The sequence below is a fragment of the Sphaeramia orbicularis genome, chromosome 16, assembly GCF_902148855.1.
Source record: "Sphaeramia orbicularis chromosome 16, fSphaOr1.1, whole genome shotgun sequence".
In the NCBI taxonomy this organism is placed as follows: Eukaryota; Metazoa; Chordata; class Actinopteri; order Kurtiformes; family Apogonidae; genus Sphaeramia; species Sphaeramia orbicularis.
Window position 1 is genome coordinate 59,158,025 of NC_043972.1, and position 25,203 is coordinate 59,183,227.

At 36.8% G+C, this 25,203-nt stretch overlaps 1 protein-coding gene across 1 annotated transcript in view; it reads left to right on the forward strand.

Annotated features, from left to right (window-relative positions):
• Positions 1-4,893: 4,893 nt before the first annotated feature.
• The window catches only part of LOC115436223 (cathepsin S-like), a 32,792-nt gene continuing 12,482 nt past the window's right edge, over positions 4,894-25,203 (forward strand). The window contains exons 1-4 of the mRNA XM_030159010.1: positions 4,894-5,019; positions 13,475-13,602; positions 17,202-17,324; positions 24,592-24,744. Of these exons, the coding sequence (XP_030014870.1) occupies positions 5,001-5,019; positions 13,475-13,602; positions 17,202-17,324; positions 24,592-24,744 (423 nt within the window). The 5' untranslated portion in view covers positions 4,894-5,000. The remainder of the gene's footprint in view (positions 5,020-13,474; positions 13,603-17,201; positions 17,325-24,591; positions 24,745-25,203) is intronic.

Here is a 25,203-nt window from a genome sequence, read left to right on the forward strand (position 1 = left end):
CCCTCCTCTTCTTTTCTTTTGTGGTTTAAAACTCTTTCTTCAGTTTGATTTTATTCCCTGTATCTGTAGTTATATTTTAAAAGTTGATGGTGTGGTACTGTTCTACTCGTACTGATCCTAGATGTGTGGACTCTGCAGAACCACTTAGTATTCAAATATTCTGAACAGCTGATCTGCACATCAGGGCTCTGCTGTGGTTCATGTACTTGTAAATGTTCAGTGTCTAACTGTTCTGAACAGAAAAAACATGCTCTCACTATGTATGAAGAGAATAATTATACGCATTCATGCTGTTTAATGATTTTGGTCTCATATCTAGTCGTGCATCCATTAAATGCTTCTTTCCCAAACAACATCTGAACCGTTGCCTCCAGGAGCGTTGACCTCCTGACCTTTTGTCCAGTTTCCTCTCAGGTCAGAACTTCCACTTGACCCTGAACACCTTCGTCTTACACTAGTTATTCAGTTCCATTTGCATTCCCTTCACAGTCTGCATTAACTGTTAATGGTTTGTGTTTCCTGTGTTGTGTTCAATGACCTCCTGACTTCTCCTGCATCTCCAGCCCCGTACCACACTGTACCACCAATATCAAATAATGTGCAGATCACCATGAAAAATGGATTAAAACACACGTTATTCTTCCCACTGGATGTGTCTTTTTCGTGCTGGTCTTCCTCTGTGTTCTCCTTTAGCTCCGCCCTCAGGCCACAAAGGCTACTGTGTCTACGACGCACCTCATTGGTCCGCTGACCGCCCTCAAAGTCCCTGGTATCCTCATCTAAAACCCTTTAACCAGGAAAAGTATTAAATAGACTACAACAACTTTAACCCTTTCATGCATACTGGTCGCTCCAGTGGACCGCTGTTCAGAACTGTTCTCTTATATATTCATGGGTTTTATTGTTTTAGTTCCATATCAGCCAACACAGTGGACGCCTGTGCACCATCACATACACCGACATTCAGACCAGAACTGTAACTTTGCTGTTCTTGATAAATCTGATCTGCACTAACATGTTTGAGTGGAAATCAATTGCTTGTTAGTGTTATTAGACTGTAGTTGTTTTTTTTGTTTGTTTTTTTTTCATATTATCTCCATAAAGTGAGTAATAACTAATATTAGAGTCAGTGAAAATGTGACAAAACATCAGATAAGCAGCACTGAAAAAATGTATTTCATACTTTTCACACAGTGTATCAGTAAATACATGTTTCTTTGCTTCAAAAATTAAACGCATGGTGTCCAGCTGAGTGGATATTTTTGCAACTCCATGAAAAAATAGGTTCATAAAAAAATTTTCAATCGCATTGTTTGTTTTTTTTTCATGCCTAAAGAGGAATAAAAACACTCAGGAAAAATAACTTGATTAGGGTCAAAACACGGTATTCAAAATCTCTCTGACGGGACATTTTAGAGACAATTTGACCCACATTTTTACTTTTAAATCCAGTTTTGCTTTAGTTGGACCCTAAAGGATTATCCAAAACCAGGAGCTACTTTACAGTGAAATAAACATTGGAATGGCAATCAAATAAATTTCACTCTCTGACGGGACATGACTGTGTTTTGACCCATTAAGGTTCTCATAATTCATACGTGAAAGGGTTAAAGACACAGAGACAGTATTTGTTCATCAGAATCAGGGGTAAAGTATTGGGTGTTCCAGTCGCTCCAATTAAGTGGAATAAAAGTAGCGGGAAAGAGATGATCAATACAACAGAAAAAAAGAAAAAAATATAAAAAATATACATATATAAAGCTCTAAATACATATGAAATAAAAACTGGAACCTTTTGGACTCAGATCTCTGATCCTGGGACCAGCTGGTTCCATCCTCTCACTGGGGGGGGGGGGGGGGTGTCACTGCCCCTAGTGCCCCCCCCATCAAATTAAAATTACAACTTAAAATGATAATTTATATGATTTATTTATGTAGTATTGGACAGTGGTGATAATGAACTGGTTTCATCCAGTATTTTTTTTATTTACTTTATTAATTTATTATTATTTTTATACTGATGTTTACTAATGACCCAGTAGTTAGTGGTGGTTCATCAATAGAGGACGCTATGGCACCGCCCACCTGTGTCACATGACCAAGAAGACGATAGGAATCATATGAAATAATTTTACAAAGAGGGGGATTTACCTGTCCCACCTCCACCCCTGTTCTATTCTGTTTGATTCTATGTGTTCTATCTGTTCTATTCTATTTAATTCTATGTCTTCTACCTGTCTGTCTGACTTAACTATAGTCATAGATAAATGTACATGTTTGAAGGATAGAGTATACATATAATATACATATAATGGCTAAAATTTACTCAGGAGGTCAAATGAGTGTCCATTTTTGTCAAAAAAAAAGTTGTCATAAAGTCATAGAAGTGTGTGTAAATAATGCTAATCCATTTGTGCACAGACTACTGATATTCTCTGACAGTGGAAGCTCTATTTTCATAAATATTGGATTTGGAATAGCACGTGTATGTGAAAACTTTTGCTGGTGGACGGACGTGACATTACCCATGATGCTCTGGTCAGTCCCAGTACTTTATTAGGAATAAACTTATAGACTTCCTATTGCTAATTGTGCTCTTCTTCATAAATGTTGGTATTATGGATCTAAAACAATCCCAGCTGACACAAAAACACTAAATGTGTCAGTGGACGGATGTGACATGGTTGTTGTGGATCCCATCATACTGATGCTCTGCAGCCATGTCAGCGTTTACACTAATGATCCCTGTGCAAAAACTAGGAGCACTATTATTTATTGGATAGTTTAGCATCAGACTACAGAGGAAAGAACAATCTAGAATTGTTCTTTCTGTATAAAAATGCTTCTTATTGTAAAAGTGTTGATGTAAACAGTGCTGTGTGCCATTCTTCATGTATGTATTGGTGGAACAGAAGCAGGATGGATCAGCACCATACTCCAGATTGAACCTGTACAAATAAAACATGTGATATGGAGGAGAGAATCTGGGAAGAAAAACTGGGGAATCTAAAAGAAGAGAAGATTTGTTTTTCAGCTCAGTTCAGTTCAAATAGAACTTGGCCATTTGTGACATGAAAATATAGCATTAATTGTGCTGAAATGGTTCATTTTTGAGCTGAAAACATAGTTCATATGAGCATCAACATGTTGAACAGAACTGAAATCCTGTCCATTTGAACAACTGTCATTTACCAACACAAAGTTCCTTTGGATTCACTGAGACTGATTTATGATGCACAAAGACACAAATAAGAACTCTAAGCACATTTTAGTATCTAGATCAGGGGTGTCAAACTCATTTTAGTTCAGGGGCCACATTCAGCCAAATTTGATCTCCAGCGGGCCGGACCAATAAAATAATAGCATAAAAGCCTATAAATAATGACAACTCCAAATTTTTTAGTGCAAAAAATAACATTAAATGATGAAACTATTTCTATCCAAAACAAAAATGATGTGAATAACTGAAAAAACCCTGAAATTTCTGAAGAAAAGTAAGTACAATTTGATCAATATTATGCCTCAACTTATGATTTATACATGTGCATTACGGATCAGATCTCCACAGACACTAAACAGGCAGAATATTGTTAAAATTACACTTATTTTTCTTTAGACATTTCAGGTTGTTCATATTCGTTCAGGTTATTGACATTTTATTATTAAAAAATATCAGAATTTAATGTTCTTGGCAATAAATCAAAGAGAAAAAATTGGTGTTGCCATTATTTAGAGGCAAAATATCATGATTTTTCTCACATTAAACCAAGAAGAACGTTTGGGACTCATTACTTCTAGGTTTTTATGCTGTTATTTTTGAGTTTGATGCCCTTGACTGTTAATATCTTCAGGGTAATTTTTGCATTTTGTACTTTGTGAATTCATCCCGCAGGCCAGATTGGATCCTTTGGCGGGCCAGATTTGGCCCCCGGGCCGCATGTTTGACACCTGTGATCTAGATATAATGTACATATAAATACTTGACTGAAAACACATACTGTGTATTTATATTTGAATTCATATTTTCAATAGTGGTGCGTGTGCATGTACCCTAGTGTGTGGTTCTCGTGCATGTGGAACTTCCCTGTTGCATTAGTGTGGGTGAACAGGTGCACGCGCATTTTTAGATCATGTGGGAGGAGTGAAACCTATGTTCATCAGGGGCATGGTTCCTCTTCCCTTTTTCTTTGTGTGGTTTTTCTACAGTTTAGTACTTTAATGCAGTTTTTTTTTTTTTTCAACTTTATTGAAAATATTTGGGTATACAAGACATAAATTTTGAACAAACATCAGGATATCAAAAAGAAAAAAACATTTGAACAAATAGATTTAAGAAAGTAATGCATAGATCTAAAGACACAAAGCAGAATGGACAAATAATAGTAAAAATAAAACAAAATAAAATAAATAAATAAAAATAACAAATCTAAAATAAATAAATAAATAAATGCATCAGAGAGTTCAGTCTATTTTAAAGAATTGTTTATAAATTGCTAGGGTGCTAGAGCTTTTTTTTTTTTTGGTTAAAGATAAATTCTAAAGATTTAATATATTTTTCAAATTCCATCAGGAAAATTTTTGCAATTTTGGCGTGTTTTGGTATATTTATTTTCGTGTGTATGAAATTTACCAAATAAAATGATCAAATTTACAACAAATTCTAAATTACGAATGTAATGAACAAAATATGTAAATACATTTTGAGATGTTATAGTTATTTTTTCATTACTTTTAGATATGATATATTTTTCTATTTTAGAGCAGAAGTTAGCAGAGTGCTCACAGAAACATAAGTGTAGAGTAGTTTGAGGACAGGAATGACAGAAGTGACATACAGTATGTGTTGTAGGTCGGGTGCCTCTTCCTGTCTCACTCGTCTGTTTGTTCTTTGACATCAGGTGATTCTTCCAAACCGACACCGGCCGCAGCACACCACGTGACGTCATCCCCATAAATAAGGCGGAAGACGCGGAGCGGGTGTCAACAGAGAAACAGCAGAGATGAGTCCGACACAACAGGGTAAGTGTCCCTCTGAGGCTGGACAGGCTCTGGACTGGGATTAAACTGGGTTAAACTGGGGTTAAACTGGGTTAAACTGGGGTTAAACTGGGGTTAAACTGGGGTTACTGGTGAAGAGACGCATTTAAGGAGCTTTGAGGAACTTCCGCTTTGTTTCTTTTTTTACTTTCGCTTTAGAATTTCTTTCTTTTTTCTGAGTTGTTACCTGCGTGTGTGTGTGTGTGTGTGTGTGTGTGTGTGTGTGTGCGCGTGTGTGTGCGTGTGTGCGCGCGCGTGTGCGTGTGTGTGGACCGCAGGTGTCTCACCGAGCACTTTTCAACATAATAAAGTGTGACGTCATAGGGCCTGACAGTGTGTGCTGGCCATGGTCTGACTGTGGTCTTCAGTCGGTGCTTCAGGCTGTTGGACTCAGGGGGGTCAGGGTCAGGGTCCAGGGTCAGGGTCCAGGGTCAGGGTCCAGGGTTAGGGTCCAGGTCAGACCGTGTTTCCACATAGTTCAGAGTTCATCCACTCAACTCCAGTCTGTTTAACCCAGGACTCTCAAACTCCTGTTCTTTCAGGTTCCACATTCAGCCTGATTTAATCTCCAGTGGGCTGAACCAGTGAAATAAAAACAGAATAACCTAGAAATAATGACAACTGCAAATTTGTGTCTTTGTTTCAGCACAAAAAAATCCCATTAAATTATGAAAATACTTACTTTTATAAACTATCCAAACAAAAAAGAAAGTGGACAAAATGAAAAAACAGAAATTTCTTAAGAAAAATAAGTGTAATTTTAACAATATTCTTCCTCCACTTCTCATTAGTCCATGTGCATTCTGGATCAGATCTACAAAGACACTAAACACTGAGGAACAGGAAGAAAAGAGTTCAAACTGGACTGAATTTAATACAGACATTTCAGGTTGTTCATAGTTGTTCAGGTTATTCACATTTTATTGTTCCAGGATAGTTTGTAAATGTAAATATTTCCATAATTTAATGTTATTATTTGCACTAAAACAAAGACAAAAATGCGAAGTGGTCATTATTTATAGGCATAATCTATTTTTTTTTCCCCCACATCAAACCAAGAAGAAAATCTGGAGTGATTATATTCTGTAGGTTATTACGTTCTTATTTGACTGTAGATCCTATTGGTCTGTATGTGGAACCTGAACTAAAATGAGTTCCACAGCCTGGACTGTGGAAGTTTTGCACTTTGTAAATTCATCCCAGGGGCCGGACTGGACCCTTTGGTGGGACGCATGTTTGAGACCCCTGGTTTAGAACTTTAACTCAGAATTAGCAGAAAAGGGAAGTCTGGGACTAAATCCGGCTCTGGTACAAACGCTGGGATGTGACGTCATCAGATCTGATGTGGTTTTGTCTCTGGTGTTACGACACTGCTCTGCAATTTATGAGAAAACATCTGCTTCAGACATTACAGGTGCTTACTACATACTTTAACCCTTTCATGTCTGACGTCCACATGTGGACCCATAGTTGAACTGATGTTCCAAAGGGTTCTAAAGGTAATCTAGTCCAGACCACATGGGTTCAGTCTGTACAGACCCTCAGACAAACGATGAACTAAAGGATCATCCGAGATGGAGAATCTGTGCGTTTCCATGACAACTTTTCTTCCTGGTTTAAACTGATTAAAGGTTCGATCCTATTTCAGATGCTCATGTAAACACCTTATTCCAGCTGAAAAAGAAAAATTTGGATTAAATTTAAACCTGATGAAAGTCAGTGGTTTAATCCTCTTTTAACTGCGGTCTAAATTCTTCCTGGATTATTCTTCCTGCCTTTATTCCGTTTGGACTTTATTCCTTCCATTCTGCACATGCTCAGTGTTTTGTCCTGTGACGATGATGCACACATTCTGCGCTGGTGGAAGAATCTGCACTGCAGTCTAGTCTTCCCAAAGCGTTCCAGTGGGCTGTTCTGATGGGATCTACCAGCCTGGAAAACCCTGAAGGAACAGTTCCATCACCATGTGACCTGTAGACCAGTGGAACCATGTGACCTGTAGACCAGTGGAACCATGTGACCTGTAGACCAGTGGAACCATGTGACCTGTAGACCAGTGGAACCATGTGACCTGTAGACCATGTGACCTGTAGACCAGTGGAACCATGTGACCTGTGACCTGTAGACCAGTGGAACCATGTGACCTGTAGACCATGTGACCTGTAGACCAGTGGAACCATGTGACCTGTAGACCAGTGGAACCATGTGACCTATAGACCATGTGACCTGTAGACCAGTGGAACCATGTGACCTGTGGACCAGTGTTGTTAGTTTGTTATTCATAGATCCTGATCCCTCACAATGTTTTTTTTTTTTTTTTTTTTGTGTGTGTACCGTTGGTGAAACCTGCATGTTTACATTCTTCCCCGTTCTGAATCTGAAGCTGACATAAACACTTCCTTCTTCCTTCTTCATTAAACTCGTCTTATTTCACGGTTGTTTTTACTTGTTCTGATGTGAATTTAATTCAGTTTGATGCGTTTGCTCTTTTTTTTTTTTTTGTCTGTTCATTAGTTTCATTTCTGATGTTGTGGACTGTTGACTCACCAGGGGATTTCCTGTACACACACACACACACACACACACACACACACACACACACACACACACACACACAGTCGAACCTTTGGACAGGAAGTGACACTTTGGTGAAACGCTCATTATTGTCTTCGATATTTTAATGTGATGATTCTATTTGTGTTCTGTCTTTTGGGTTTAGTTTCTATTCTCAGCTGTACTATCTGAACAGAGTGTGTGTGTGTGTGTGTGTGTGTGTGTGTGTGTGTGTGTGTGTGTGTGTGTGTGTGTGTGTGTGTGTGTGTAAAATGTCCCCTCCCTGCTCATGTATGAACACCAGACGCTCTTGAATCTTTGTTTTTCGATCTTATTTCCTGTTCCTGAATACAATGTCATCCTGAAAATTTCTTAACACTTACGTCCTCCTCAACACCCCCCCACCCCCCCCACCCCGGTTACCTTTTTTTTTTTTTTTCTAAATCTCTTAAACCGCTTCAGCTCTGCTCAAAACTACCCAACATCCAACGATTATTCAGGATTTTTACCCTTTAAATGTCAGTTTAAGTATTTGAATTCTGAGTGATATATTGCAATAATAATAATAATAATAACAATAATAGTAATAATAATAATAATTTCCATATAATAAATAGTAGGGGTGGGACAGATGTCATAGATCAGGGGTGTCAAACTCATTTCAGTTCAGTTCCACTTTCACCCCAGTATGATCTCCAGTGGGCCAGACCAGCAAAATAATAACAGTGAAAAAAGTAAAATTACATTATGGTAATGTTTACATCTACAACGTTTCCTTAAAAATCTGAATAACATGAACAACTTAAAATATCTTAAGAAAAACAAACACAATTTTAACAGTATTCGGCCTCAGTTTATCACTTTATCATTTACACGTGCATTACTACTTACATTACAATTACAAATACACAAATATTGGTAAAATTGCATTTACTTTTCTTAAGACTTTTCAGGTTGTTCATATTTGTTCAGGTTATTCACATTTTTTTGTAAAAGGATAGTTTGTTAATGTAAACGTTTTCATGTAATTTTCCTTTTTTCCACTAAAACAAAGATAAAATCTGCAGTTATCATTATTTATAAATTGTTATGATACTATTTTACTGATCTGACCCAAATGAGATCTGTATGTGGAACCTGAATTAAAATGATTTTACACCATTGATTGTTAATATCTTCAGTGTAATTCATCCTATGGGCTGGATTGGACCCTTTGGCGGGCCGGTTTTGGCCCCTTCCCACATGTTTGACACCTGTGTCATAGATGATCAGCTAAACCACAGGTGTCAAACATGTGGCCCGGGGGCCAAAACCGGAACGCAAAAGGTTCCAATCCGGCCCACGGGATGACTCTGCAAGTAAAATGACAACATGATAACCTAAAAATAATGACTCCAAATATTCGTTTTGGTTTAATGTGAAAAAAAATATTATATAATACCTATAAATAATAACAACTTTAATTTTTTTTATTTGTTGTAGTACAATAAATAATATCAAATTAAGAAAAAGTTTACATTTACAAACTTATCTGATGGTGAAATGTGAATAACCTGAACAAATACGAACAACCTGAATTGTCTAAAGAAAATTAAGTGCAATTTTAACAATATTCTGCCTGTTTCTAAATGTTTTGTGCCTTTGTAGTTAGGGGTGTAAGAAAATATCAGATCTGCAATATATCTTGATATTTCATTTCACAATACTGTATCAATATTAAAAAGTATTGTATCGATATTTTTAGGTATTTATTCAAATGCAGGTATTTTGGAGGTTCAATTTTGTTTATATTTTATTTATTATTATTTAACACTCTTTTATTAAATAATGTTAGTTCGTTTGTTGGGATTGCACAAAAATAATGTTCTGATGTTAGTTCTGAACTAATAAAATATGAACATTTGAACAGGATCTGAAACTGTAATGTCTATAAAACAGAATTTAGGTTTTAACACAGGAACATTTTGTGATATAGCATTAGATCCTGTTCTGATCAAATTTAAATGTGTTTAGTATTTGTGCAGATTTCTGGTGTAGTTCAACTCTTCGAGGAAATAATCATTTAAAAAAAAAGAAACAAACAAAAAATTGCCTTTTTAACAGTGTCATGATATATCGTGATATATCGCATTGTGATCCTAGTATTGTGATTTGTATCGTATCGCCAGATTCTTGCCGATACACGCCTTTATTTGTAGATCTGATCTGGAACACACATATAAATGAGAAGTTGAGGCAGAATATTGTTAAATTTGCACTTATTTTTCTTCAGAAATTCCATTTTTTTCAGGTCATTCATGTCTTTTTTGTTCGGATAGTTTGTAAATGTAAATATTTTCCTTATTTAATGTGTTTTTTTGCACTACAACAAAAAGAAAAGTTTGGAGTTGTCATTATTTAAGGCTGTCATGCTAATATTTTACTGGTCTGGCCCAACTGAGATCTAACTGAACTAAAATGAGTTTGACTCCCCTGACATAGAGGAAAGTTTGAAGTTGACATTATTTATATATTATTATGTTATTATTTCACTGGTTCGGCCCACTGCAGATCATATTTGGCTTAATGTGGCCCCTGAACTAAGATGAGTTTGACAGCCCAGAGCTAAACCGACCCGCTGTCGTCAGTATTTGTTCTGTAGGGTCAGACTCTTCCTCTGGTTTCCCTCATAAATGTCCCATTAACTTCCTTTAAAACAGTATTTTTTTTAATTTCACTGCCATTACACTTTATAATCATACATTCTCTAATGTCAACATTTTATTTAGAACGACACTAGTGATATTTGACATTTTTGCTGTATTCCACCAGTTGAAGCTGTTCTCCCATCATAGGCTGATGCATGAAATACTTAGAATTTGTTTTAGTTCTATTAAGGAGCCGTATGATCACTGGGGGGGGGGGGGTATTTGTGTGTGTGTGCAAAATTATTTTTAAATCAACATCTGATTCATCATTGTGAACATTTGTTGTGCAAAGTGTAGCATCTCTGAAAACTTCACTGTTTAAAAAATCTGTAATTTAACAGAATTTTCACTGTTTATTTTACGGATTTTTCCTGTATTTTTAAAATGCATGAAAATATCAATGAAATGACAAAAATAGACTGTGATTTTACATGTCAAATGTAAAATAACACGAAAAAACTGTAACTGTGAATAACCAAAAAATTTAATTTTTTTTAAAAGAAATTGTTTCTTTTTTCACAGAAAGATACAGTTAAAATACAGTACATAATACAAAATACATATGATACAAATGTATCATAATTTCACAAATATTTCTTTTCTATTTATGTGATTAAATTGTTAATTTAAAGTTGAATACTGTAAAAAAATAAAAGTAAATAAATAAATAAAACAAGATAAAATTACTGACAATTAACCGTTAAAGAAGTATTTGTTCTGTCAGTTTAACCAGGCTTGTTTGTTAATTGAAAAAATATCTTGTGTAATTACAGGAGGTTTCACAACAAAAATGTTGAATAAATGTATTTTTCTGAATGTATAACATGTATAAGCACTGATAAACTGTCCAAATACAGTTTTTATCACTGGATTGGACAACTGAGTCTCACTGAAAATTATTTATATGTATATTTATAGGTAATTTGGTTGTTTTAATACATATAAATATTCTTTATTAAACATTAAAAAGTCAAAAAAATATGCAAAATCTGATGTAAAGTTAGGGCAAAAAACTGTATTTTAATGATGGAAAATTACCGTATTTTTATGAGATGGTTATTTTCCGTTATTTAACAGTATTTTTCCGGCACCCCTGCTGCCAGAATAATACTGGGGTTTTTTTTACTTTTTTTTTTTTTTTTTTTTTACATTGTTCAACAACAAGAGATTCAACAGAACATATGAAATATGAACGAATATGAAACAGAAACATATAAACATACAGTGAATATGTGACGGATGCGGAGCAGATACATGGATTTAGTCCAGTGTTGGTCAGACTGTGGGGTGGGGCCCCTGGGAGGGGGGGGCCGTGAAGTCTTCCCAGGGGGGTCATGGATCAGTCCTGGGTGGTTTTTTTTTTTTTTCTTCAGGTTGGAACATGTATCAGGTGGAACTAATGTTTGATGGTTGAATTCACCCTGGACTCATTTTATGGACAGACACCAAACCAATCTGTTACCATGGTGATCTGTCACTAGACTAGACAAAGAGTTTAGGTTTGGACAATGGACAAGGACTGGACTGGAAAAGACACATGGACACACAGGTTTGTGTTCTGGACCAGTTTGGACTTTTCTGTTCTCAGATGTCCAATGGAAACGGACTCATGGACCCACTGATACTGGTCACATGTTCATCTGTGGAACCAACATGTGTTTGTTGGACGAAAAAAAGGAACTGGACTGGCAGAGTTAGAGATAATTGAACATTTCCTATTTTTATTTGTATAAATATTGTCTCAGAGCAGTCTGGGTGAGTTTATTTGTATTATTCAAACAAAAATCTAAATTATTTTAATTTGAATAAAAAAATATTCAAGGAAAAACAAAAAGTATTGATACAATATTAATGTTTCTGTCAAAAGTTCTAATTGAACCACTGTTATAATATTGTTGGGGTCGAGGGGGGACTGGAGGTCTATGGTCCTCCAAAGGGGGACTGGAGGTCTATGGTCCTCCAAAGGGGGACTGGAGGTCTATGGTCCTCCAAAGGGGGACTGGAGGTTTATGGTCCTCCAAAGGGGGACTGGAGGTCTATGGTCCTCCAAAGGGGGGACACTTAAAGAGAACCACTGCATTAGGCACACTTCCATGAACATATTAAACAGTTAATTTCTCATTCATTTCAGCAGGTGAAATCTTATTGTGATTAAAGTGTGTTTTCTCTGAATGGTCTGGCTTTCGTTAATGCATTGTTTTGAAGTTGTTTAACCCTCCGGTATCTGGGTGTGCCTTTTATGCACACTTTGCACTTTGTTTTAAAAAACTTCATATTATTTTTCACAATTTAAATAAGGTTAGAATTCAAAAGTTGTTCATTTTTGCATGATCTTTAAAATTCTGTCCACCAACTCAAATGCGCACATTGTAAACAAAAGAAAATGAGCAGACTAGCATCTGTCACCAAGTGTGCCTAAAACGCACTATTTCTAACATTTGATCTGTATGATTAGGACTGAGCTGGATTTACAAAAATAAAATCAAATTAGAGCAGAAAAATAAATCAAGATATAATATTTAATAGTTTGATTTATGGGTGTGCATTTTACGCACACTTGCTGACAGATGGTAGTATTTTTGAACATTTGACCTAGTGCCAAAAATAATAATAATGCAGATTAACCAATGTTGGAGTTAATCACTGACATATGCCAGGATGAAAAAAACAAATAATATGTGATCCACTTTTTATGTAGTATATTGAAAAAAATATATATTTGTGTGTTTTTCGCATCAAAAAAATTGTTTGTTTACATTACAAACATGGCATTTAAAGGGTTAAAAAATGTGACAATTATTGAGTATTTGGTATTTTTATTTACGGCTCAAGTTGATGAAATAAAAAAAGTGTAAAAGAATTAAAAACAAACTGTATGAAAATTTTTTTGACATGATTCCACAGTGTGCCAAAAAGGCACAGTTGGTGCTTAGTGAGGGCCTTAGTGGACAGGATACCGGAGGGTTAATAGAACGTATTTCTGGAAGTGTCTTAAGTATCTTTATTAAAAACCCAGACCACATTTCAGCAGCAGAAGGATGCTGTAGGACCACAGTTCCGGGCCTTTCTTTGACTTCATCTCCACTTTCATCTCATTCTGAACATTTGTTTCTGACTTGAGGCTGTGGTTCCGAGCCGCCTCCTCCTCCCCTCACAGGTCAGAGGTCATCCTGTGGTCCGTGTGTGTTTGTTTCCAGGCCTGGTGGTGTTGGGGGGGTGGCTGCTGGTGTGCTGGTGCGTCGGGGTCGCGGCAGAGTTCGACGGGCGGCTGGATTGGCACTGGGAGCTGTGGAAGAAGACTCATGAGAAGAAGTACCACACTGAGGTCTGAGCACTGAAACGGACTGGAAGCCTTTAAACACATCTGTGTCATATGTGCCACCACAGGTTCTCAGACCTTTGTCTAATCAACAACGTCAATACTTTCCTTCAAAACCTGTTGGATGTGACCTGATTCTGCCCCCTGGTGGAGTGTCATCCCACTGCTGCCAGTGGAAGGGCTTTGTTTTAACTTTTTCAATATGGACGCTTTCATTAAATCATCCAACATGCATTCTGTTGGAAAGTCTTTGATAAGTTTCAAAAACTTATGATGAGAAGAAAATGTATAATGTTATTAGGCTGAAAAAGGAAAAATATTGAAAATATACTCAAGGGAAAAAGTTATGTAAAAGTTTATATATATATATCTACACTGAACAAAAATATAAATGCCCCACTTTTGTTTTTGCTCCCATTTTTCATGAGCTGAACTCAAAGATCTAAAACTTTTTCTATCTACACAAAAGGCCTATTTCTCTCAAATATTGTTCATAAATTTGTCTAAATCTGTGTTAGTGAGCACTTCTCCTTTGTCCTTTGCTGAGATAATCCATCCACCTCACAGGTGTGGCAGATCCAGATGCTGATTAGACAGCAGGATTATTGCACAGGTGTGACTTAGGCTGGCCACAATAAAAGGCCACTCTAAAATGTGCACTTTTACTGTATTGGGTGGTCCAGGGGGGTCAGAAAACCAGTCAGTATTTGGTGTGACCACCATTTTCCTCGCACAGTCTTCTTCATGAATTCTCTGAAACAGCTCTGGAGATGGCTTATGGTAGAGAAATGAACATTCAGTTCACAGGCAAAAGCTCTGGTGGAGATTCCTGAAGTCAGCATGACCAGTGCATATTCCCTCAAAACTTGTGACATCTGTGGTATTGTGCTGTGTGATAAAACTGCACATTTTGGAGTGGCCTTTTATTGTGGCCAGCCTAAGGCACACCTGTGCAAAAATCCTGCTGTCTAATCAGCATCTTGATCTGCCACAGCTGTGAGGTGGATGGATTATCTCAGTAAAGAAGAAGTGTTCACTAACACAAATTTAGACAGATTTGTGAACAATATTTGAGAGAAATAAACCTTGTGTGTACACAGAAAAAGTTTTAGATCTTTGAGTTCAGCTCATGAAAAATGGAGCAAAAACAAAAGTGGTGCGTTTATATTTTTGTTCAGTATGTATGTATGTATGTATGTATGTATGTATGTATATATATATATATATATATATATATATATATATATATATATATATATATATATATATATATATATATATATATATATATATATATATATATATATATATAACAAAAACAAAAAAAACACCTGAAATGTTCTATGTTTTAAAAATGTTACTGGTAAAATTTATCTTAGTCTCTAAAGTTAACGTTGTTGTGAGCAAAAAGTTGCCAAAAACAAACAAAGTTTGTGGGGGGTTTTTTTGTTTGTTTTTTTTCCAAATAGAAAATCTAATTACCAACAGATACACTGACCATAAACCATGTCTCATTGGTTCTTTTCATATTCAACTCAGAATCCACAATCAGGAAAGGAAAAAATGACTCATTATTTCATTATTCATGTACAAATCAAAAAAACAGTTTTTCATTCTTTCGATTGTATGCACAAATTAAAAATTGGAAATAATCAAATGGACCAAATGTCGGTTTCATGTTGACATTTTTATATCAGATTAGAAGTTCCTGACTTGTTGGTGTGTTAGTTTTAGTGTCTTCTCCTTAGATCGTCTCCCATGGACCCACTGTATTAGACAAAACAACGATACCTGGAAGACCCGGTCCAGTTTTCCAGTTGTCATGTCGTCCTCCTTCACAGTAACGTGTTTGCTGGCTCTGAACCAAGGTTCTAATAGTTTAGTTTTATTTAGTTTTGACTTTTTTTTTCTCTAATTCAGTTTCAATTCATTTTTAGAGCAGGTTTGCTAGTTTTTATTAGTTTAATTTTTTTCTAAATGCTTAGTTTTAGTTTAGTTGTAGTTTAGTCGTCTCTTTTCTCTTCTTCTCTGTCGTCATATTCAAATAAATCCCAGACAGGACTCTGCTGCTTTAGTCTCCATGTTTCCAGGTAGAGTGGGGACCAGAAGACGACTGGAAACCACAAGTGAACACAAGTGACGGACCCTTAAATATCATATGGTGCCAGCAGCTAAAATTGCTAGAGCCAAATAAATCGCTTTCACATCAATCTGACACTGACAAAGACGAAAATGAAGGGAATTTCATCCATAATTTTTATCCGTTTTAGTTAGTTTTGTAAACACACAATACAGTTTCAGTTAGCGTTTTTTTCTTTTAATGATAGTTTTTATTTATTTCAGTTAACGAAAATGTTTTTTCAATTCTAGTTTTCATCATTTCGTTAGTTTTGGTTAACGATAATAACCTTGCTGTGAATAACATCAAATTCTCCAGTATCGCAGAATGCATTAGACAGAATACTAGCAAACCCACCGCTGTCCACAGCAACACACCAACAAGTCAGGAACTTCAAATCAGATATAAAAATGTCAACATTAAACCCCACATTTGGTCCATTTGATTATTTCCAATTTTTAATTTGTGCATACAGTCGAAAGAATGAAAAGCAACTGTTATTTTGATTTTTAATTTGTACATAAATAATGAAAAAAAGTCTTTTTTTTCGTTTTCTGATTGTGGATTCTGAATTGAATATGAAAGAACCAACGATACACAGATTATGGTCGATGTTTATTTTTGATGTTATGCAGCTACTAGTAGGGCTGTGTATCGGCAAGAATCTGGCGATACAGTACAAATCACGATGCTAGGATCACAATACGATATATCATGATATATCATGATACTGTTAAAAAGGCAAAGAAAAAAAAGGGAAAAAAATTAAACGAATAAAAGGCAATTTTTTGTTTGTTTCTTTTTTTTTTAAATGATTATTTCCTTGAAGAATTGAATTACAACAGAAATCTGCACAAATACTAAACACATTTTTATTTGATCACAACAGGTTCTAATGTTCTATCACACAGTGTTCCTGTGTTCAAACTGAAATACTCTTTTACAGACATTCCAGTTTCAGATCCTGTTCAAATGTTCAGATTCTATTAGTTCAGAACTAACATCAGAACATTATTTTAGTTCAATCCCAACAAAAAACTAACATTATTTAATAAGAGTGTTAAATAATAATAAATAAAATGTAAGAAAAAAACAAAAACAGAAAAACAAAAATGAACCTCCACAATATCTACATTTGAATAAATACCTAAAAATATTGATACAGTACTTTTTAATATCGATACAGTATTGTGAAATGAAATATCGCGATATATTGCAGAACCGATATTTTCTTACACCCCTTGCTACTAGTGACTAAACATCCACAGAGTTGAAAAATAAAACAGAATTTTCTTTTTATCTTTGTGCAATATAATATGTGTTATTGTAATCCCATTACTCTGTGAAACGTGTATTTCATAAACATGTGCATATCTAAAATGACTGTTCATGTGACTCATGGTTTTATATATATGTGTGTGTGTGTGTGTGTGTGTGTGTGTGTGTGTGTGTGTGTGTGTGTGCGCGCGTGCGTGCGTGCGTTAAGGCTGAGGAGGTGAGCCGCAGGGAATTGTGGGAGAAAAACGTGCTGCTCATAACCACCCACAACCTGGAGGCGTCGCTGGGCCTCCACAGCTACACCCTGAGCATGAACCACATGGGAGACCTGGTGAGACGCTGTCACCGCACAAACATTCACATGTTCAGGAGGACGTGTTCACTGACGTTAACACACAGGTGTCCAACACGTGGCCCGGGGGCCAAAACCGGCCCGCCGAAGTGTCCCGTCCAGCCCGTGGGATGAATTTGCAAAATACAAGTTAGGACATGGAACTCAAAAATAATATCATAATAACCTATAAATAATGACAACACCTTTTTTTTTTTTTTTTAACCCTTTCATGCATGACGTCCACATTTTTTTAAATTTATTTTTTATTTATTTATTTGTTTAGACAGGGACAATGCAGAATATACATTAACCTTAAAAAGGAGAGATGTAGTGTGCCAGGGTCTAGCACTAGTGCTAATTTCCACCTGTAGTCCCTGTAAAGTTTCTTTGTGTTCTTTCAAAAAGCAGTATCAATGCCAAATATATCTTTAGCTTTACTATTATTAAGATTGGATATGATTTTAGAAATATTTCCTTCATCTATATTACACAATTCAAGAGCAGAAGCATCACAGTGAAATTCATAAACACAGTTCGGTTTAGAAAAACCCTTTGCCGTTTGTAACACAGAGTTTAAAAAATAATCATTAACATGTATTGCTAGATCAGTGTTGTTGTTTTGGATAACATCATTTATTTTGAGCTTAAGTCATCGCATTTTGGTTTTTCCTTTCCCAATAGCTTGTCCATGCTTCTCCATATGAGTTTACTGTTGCCTTTTGCATCTTTTATTATTTTGAGAAAGAAATGTGCCTTTGCTTTTCGAAGTTGCATAGTAACTTTATTTCTCAAGCTTCTATAGATGTGATGCTCAGTAGTTAGCCCTAACTTAAGGAATCTTTTGAGGGCCATGTCTCTTTGTTTCATGAGGTCCCAAAGAGAGCTGTTGATACATGGCAGCCTCTTTTTATTTGACTTTCTTTGTTTTAATTGTGTATATTTTACAATAACATCTGCTGTAGCGGCTGCAACATTACTGCATGATTGGTCACAGGTTTTATCAGTTTTGAACTTTGTGGACATATAGTTGAAGCTTACTCTCCAAAGGGTTATAAAGGCAGTATTGTCCAAACCACATGGGGGTAGTCTCCATAAACCCTAAGCAATACAATGAAAAAAAGGACCATCTTAGTTTTAGAATTTGGACTGCTCTGTGATCTCCTAAAGTTAACCTCCAAAGACCCATCTATGAGTTTTCTGTCCATGTTTGTGGACAAGAGTTTCACAATTTTATACAACAAAACCCAAAAACAAAACAACTGTCCACGGCAAAGGACATTCCATTAAAAAAATGCATCTGAAAAAACTGTTGCATCATGGTGTTTCCAATATTGTTTAATTAAATTAAAGCCAAAACTTGTACTTTCCTGGGTCTTATAGGTTAAATTTCTTCTTAATTAAAAATTCAAAATGCATTTCAAATTTAGCCTAATTTTGACTAACAAAATGAGTCAAAAAAAAAAAAAGAATCTCGATTGTTTTTCATAATTCATGCATGGAAGGGTTAAAAAAGGGATAAAATGACTAATAAAAAATAAGTGTCAAAAAAAAAATGACACCATTTTTTTCTCTTTGATTTAGTGCAAAAAACATTAAATTATGAAAATATTTACATTAAGAAACAATCCTGTAACAATAAAATGTGAATAACCTGAACAAATATGAACAACCTTGAAATGTCTAAAGAAAATTAAGCACAGTTTGAACAATATTTTGCCTGTTACTAATGTTTTGTGCCGTTGTAGATCTGATCTGTAATACACATGTAGAAATGATAAGTTGAGGCAGAATATTGTGAAAATTGCACTAAATTTTCTTCATTTTTTAAATTTAAATTTCAGTTTTTTCAGGTTATTCACACTTTTTTTGGGATAATTAATAAAAGTAAGTATTTTCATAATGTAATTGTTTGGGGTTTTTTTTGCACTAAAACAAAGACAAAAATTTGGAGTTATCATTTATTTATAGGTTATTAAGAAAATCAAGTGCAATTTTAACAATATCCTACCTGTTCCTAAATGTTTTGTGCCTCAGTAGATCTGATCTGTAATACACATGTATAAATAATAAGTAGAATTGATAAAATTGTACTTATATTTCTCAACAAATTTAATTTTTTTCAGGTTATTCACATCCTTTTTGTTTGGATAGTTTGTAAATGTAAATATTGCTGTAACTGAATGTTATTTTTTGCACTTAAACAGTTTGGAGTTGTCATTATTTATTGGTTATCATGCTATTATTTTACTGGTCCGGCCCACTGCAGATGAACTTTAGCTGAATGTGGTCCCCAGAAGAATATGAGTTGGACACCCCTGTGTTAACGCATCAGTTAAGCTCGACCTTTGACCCCAGCACCACAGCTACTCACTGAACGTTCACGCAGACTTGGTCAATGTGTGACTCCAACTACACAAGTCAGATTTATGCTGCCTTCAGGTGCTGTCGGGAACACTAGTGAATTTGAAATGACCACTGTGCTGTGTTCAAGTGCTTCTGTTGTCTTAATGAAATGAAAAAATGCCAGAAACATAATTTATAGTGTCCTGATACATGAGTGAAACAGTTTTGGACGTGCTCATTTTAATGATACAGCATTTAGTATTATTTTTTTGTAACTTTTTGTATTTTTTTACAAATTGTGTGAACTATAAATGTGTAAAATCATCAGCTAACAGCAGCAGAACGTTAATAAAAACATCATTTATCATTGGCCATGAATGCCTCATTGTTCTCCTCCATGTTGAAAAGGTCAAAGGTCATTTTCATCTCATGGATGTAAATTTTTCCCATTTCTCCAGTGGAAAATACAACATGAGGGGGCGTTCATGTGATAGTTTGGAGCTTGTAACTAGTATTTTATTTAATTTTTTTGACTTTATTGATAGAACAGTTTAGACAGACAGTGTGATGTACAACATAAAATATAAAAAATATAGAATAAATATTGATTGTCACGTCTGAACGTCAACTCCCAATCCCTCCACTACAGGCCAATCACTGAAGACCCAAATAAGACAGAAAGAAATAAAGAGAACAATTCAACTAGAAGTAAATAAACCAGTGTTCAGAGAACACAAACCTCCGCCCTGCACCCTGAACAGTGTGCATGTGTGGATCGACTATTTCTGTTTAAATTCCACAGTTTCCAGGTTGTTCCATACAGCAGAAAAAGATGAAGCTTGGTCCCAGTCATGTGTCTGTCCAGTTAGATTCAATTCCAATCAGTATTTGTTGAGTTCTAATTTTAAATGTGTGGTAAATGGGATTTTCAGTGTTAAATGTAAATGTCCACAGAGTCCACATTCCACAGTGGATGTGGACAATTTTGTGCCAGATACAAGATATTGTTCTAAGCTACAGGTGGATCCAATCGGAGGCTAATCAGAGTCGTTTTGAATTTTTTATGAATTTTGGAAAATTGCTCAGTGATGACAGATGGAAAACTGTAGATGTTGTGACCTTGCTGTGACCTTGAACTTTGTCCTACTGGGACCAAAATGGAATGGGTTGGTCCCAGGGCCTAGGCCTATCTGTGGGGAAGATTTGGGAAAGATGGGTGGAAGAGTTTTCCCGTAAGGTTGCAAACAAACAAACAAACAAACAAACAAACAAACACACAAAGCAAAGTGATCACAATACCTCCTGGCGGAGGTTACAATAATTACTGTTAAGTAAAATATATAGCAAAAAGTAAATAAATAATTACACACATAAATCCTCTCTATATTGTTTGAAAAAGGATCCAAGTAACAGGAAATGATTTCACAGATTTTCATGTAAACCTGAGTTTCTCAAACTTGAAATTATAAAGCACTTCATGAACCCAACGAGAACACAAAGGGGGGGTTTGTAAAAATGGTATTTCCCATCATTCCCATAGCATGTGAAGGCAGCTTTAGTTCGGAGCGTTTGGAAGAACAACATGGTTTAGTGGTGAACACAGATGATCATATATGGGTTTAGTCTGCTCAGATGGTGGATGATTATATCAGTGTTAACATCACAACTGTTGACTGATGTGGAATAAAAGCCTGACGTTTGTATAAACTAAGCTGTACCTTTGATCATCCTGTGGTCCAGACCCACTCAGCTGTGGTCCGTCCTCTACCTCCTGTCCTCTACGTCTACCTCCTGTCCTCTACGTCTACTTCCTGTCCTCTACGTCTACTTCCTGTCCTCTGCATCTACCTCCTGTCCTCTACGTCTACTTCCTGTCCTCTACGTCTACCTCCTGTCCTCTACCTCCTGTCCTCTACCTCCTGTCCTCTACTTCCTGTCCTCTACGTCTACTTCCTGTCCTCTACCTCCTGTCCTCTACGTCTACTTCCTGTCCTCTGCATCTACCTCCTGTCCTCTACGTCTACTTCCTGTCCTCTACGTCTACTTCCTGTCCTCTACGTCTACCTCCTGTCCTCTACCTCCTGTCCTCTACTTCCTGTCCTCTACGTCTACTTCCTGTCCTCTGCATCTACCTCCTGTCCTCTACGTCTACTTCCTGTCCTCTGCATCTACTTCCTGTCCTCTACCTCCTGTCCTCTACGTCTACCTCCTGTCCTCTACCTCCTGTCCTCTACATCTACTTCCTGTCCTCTGCATCTACTTCCTGTCCTCTACCTCCTGTCCTCTACGTCTACCTCCTGTCCTCTACCTCCTGTCCTCTACGTCTACTTCCTGTCCTCTACCTCCTGTCCTCTACGTCTACTTCCTGTCCTCTACCTCCTGTCCTCTACGTCTACTTCCTGTCCTCTACGTCTACTTCCTGTCCTCTACTTCCTGTCCTCTACGTCTACTTCCTGTCCTCTACTTCCTGTCCTCTACGTCTACTTCCTGTCCTCTACCTCCTGTCCTCTACGTCTACTTCCTGTCCTCTACTTCCTGTCCTCTACGTCTACTTCCTGTCCTCTACGTCTACTTCCTGTCCTCTACCTCCTGTCCTCTACGTCTACTTCCTGTCCTCTACCTCCTGTCCTCTACGTCTACTTCCTGTCCTCTACCTCCTGTCCTCTACGTCTACTTCCTGTCCTCTACCTCCTGTCCTCTACGTCTACTTCCTGTCCTCTACCTCCTGTCCTCTACGTCTACCTCCTGTCCTCTACTTCCTGTCCTCTACGTCTACTTCCTGTCCTCTGCGTCTACTTCCTGTCCTCTACGTCTACTTCCTGTCCTCTGCGTCTACTTCCTGTCCTCTACGTCTACTTCCTGTCCTCTACGTCTACCTTCTGTCCTCTACCTTCTGTCCTCTCACTTTGAACTCCTGCTCATATTTGTACATTTACGTCTAACTTCACCAAACAGTGACTGTCTGAGCAGAAATGTCAACAACAATTCAACAGGATTCTGTGACTGTGACCCATGTAGACCCATGTAGACCCATGTGGACCCATGTAGACCCATGTGGACTCACGTGGACCCAGTTCACAGTCATTCACACTGTCATCAGAACAATGGATTAAATTTGTCAAGGAATGCTAGTAAATAGGGCTGTGTATCGGCAAGAATCTGACAATATGATACAAATCAATACTAGGATCATGATACGATATATCACGATATATCATGATACTGTTAAAAGGCAATTTTTTATTTGTTTCTTTTTTTTTAAATGATTATTTCCTTGAAGAATTGAATTACACCAGTGATCTGCACAAATACTAAACACATTTTTATTTGATCCCAACAGGATCTAATGTTCTATCACAAATGTTCCTGTGTTCAAACTGAAATTCAGTTTTACAGACATTACAGTTTCAGATCCTGTTCAAATGTTCAGATTCTATTAGTTCACAACTAACATCAGAACAGTATTTTTGTGCGATACCAACAAAGGAATTAACATTATTTAATAAAAGAGTGTTAAAGAATGATAAATAAAATATATTAAAAAAACAAGAGAACAAAAATGAACCTCCACAATATCTGCATTTGAATAAATACCTTAAAATATTCATACTGTACTTTTTAATATCGATACAGTATTGTGAAATGAAATATCTCATTATGTTGCAGAACCAATATTTTCTTACACCTCTAATAGTAAAGTCAGTTTATTCAACTTGAACATAATATACTGTATATTGACCATATCTACAGATATACATATACATACATATATAAACATATACATATACATATATACACACGTATGTAGGCTATAGATCAGGGGTGTCAAACATGCAGCCCGTGGGCCAAATCTGTCCCTCCAGAGGGTCCAATCTGGCCCACAGGTTGAAAGTACAAAAGTGACCCTGAACACATGGACAGTGCAGGTTGAATCAGTCATTTTGGGGTGGGGGGGGGGTTTGGGGGCTTGTGTTGAGTCTGTGAACATATAGATGTAGAATATGTGTCCAAAAAGTGTGAAGTCCAACATGTTAGAGACACACATTGAACGTGGACTGAATGACAGACCCAGTGTGTCTGTGGTTTCATGTTTCTGCCACATTCATCTGGACCAAATGAGTCCAGCTCATGTTCAAATGTGGGTCATTTCTGTCGTGGTTTAAACCTGGAGACAACAACAAATGGGTCCAAATACGGTCAGTTTGGGTCATTAGTTCAGGTTCTGAAATGGACACAGTTGTTCCAGTGGTTTGAGGGGAAAAGAAGGAAAACTGTCTGGATCCTCCGATGGGATCATTTGGAAATATGAACAAACCTTGGTACGAGGGAATGGAAAACAGGAGCAAGAAAAAGGGAGAGAGATTTATTTTCCCTGTGAGGCAACCTTGTAGTGATACAGAGCTCTACAAAAAAACTGAACTGAGCTGAATCCTAGTATAGAAAAGCTACTGATGTCTTGTTTTTGTGTACTCGTATCCTTTGACCCTTGTACTTACTAAACTGTCAGTTTTGTTTTCACTCCCTCTTCTGTCTCCACCTGAATATGCCCAACTCACACAAAATAACCATAAATAATTCCACACGTCCACACAAACGCTCTGTAAATAACCCTGTGTTTGCACCCGTCCTCCTTTTGCTTAATGTCTGTGTCTTATGAACTCTTTTTGGTCTGTTTGTGGTTTTTTTTTGTTTTCTGTCACAATATTCGTCTAGCACTAAATAAAAATAAATACATAAATAAATTCTTGGCAAGCTTTTTTTCTGTTTGGATGAAAAATAAGACAAATGTTGTAGAAATAAGGCTTTACTTTCACTTTCTTATGAATCTTTTTTTTTTTCAGTGTACAAGGACTGAAAAGGACTACAGCTGTTCCAGTTGGATCTAAACCTCCTGCTTTCATCATTTTCTGTGGTTTTTTAGACGACAGAGGAAATCCTTCAGTCCTTTGCGACGCTCCGGCCTCCCACCGACCTGCAGAGGGCGCCGTCTGCTCTTACAGGAACGTCTGGAGCTGACATTCCAGACACTGTGGACTGGAGACAGAAGGGCTGTGTGACCAGCGTCAAGATGCAGGTGAGGCCCACCAGGGAGTCAGTGATGTCATCAGGGACTCAGAGTCACGTCATCAGGGACTCATAGTGACGTCATCAGTGACTTGTAGTGATGTCATCAGTGACTCGTGATGTCATCAGGGACTCCTAGTGATGTCATGAATTGCTCATAGTGATGTCATCAGTGACTTGGAGTGACGTCATCAGGGACTCAGAGTGACGTCATCAGGGACTCAGAGTGATGTCATCAGTGACTTAGAGTGACATCATCAGTGGCTCGGAGTGATGTCATCAGTGACTCGTAGTGACATCATCAGTGATTCGTAGTGATGTTATCAGTGACTCGTGACATCAGCAGGGACTCATAGTGATGTCATCAGCGACTCGTAGTGACATCATCAGTGACTCGTGACATCATCAGTGACTCGTAGTGACGTCATCAGTGACTCATAGTGACTCATAGTGATGTCATCAGTGACTC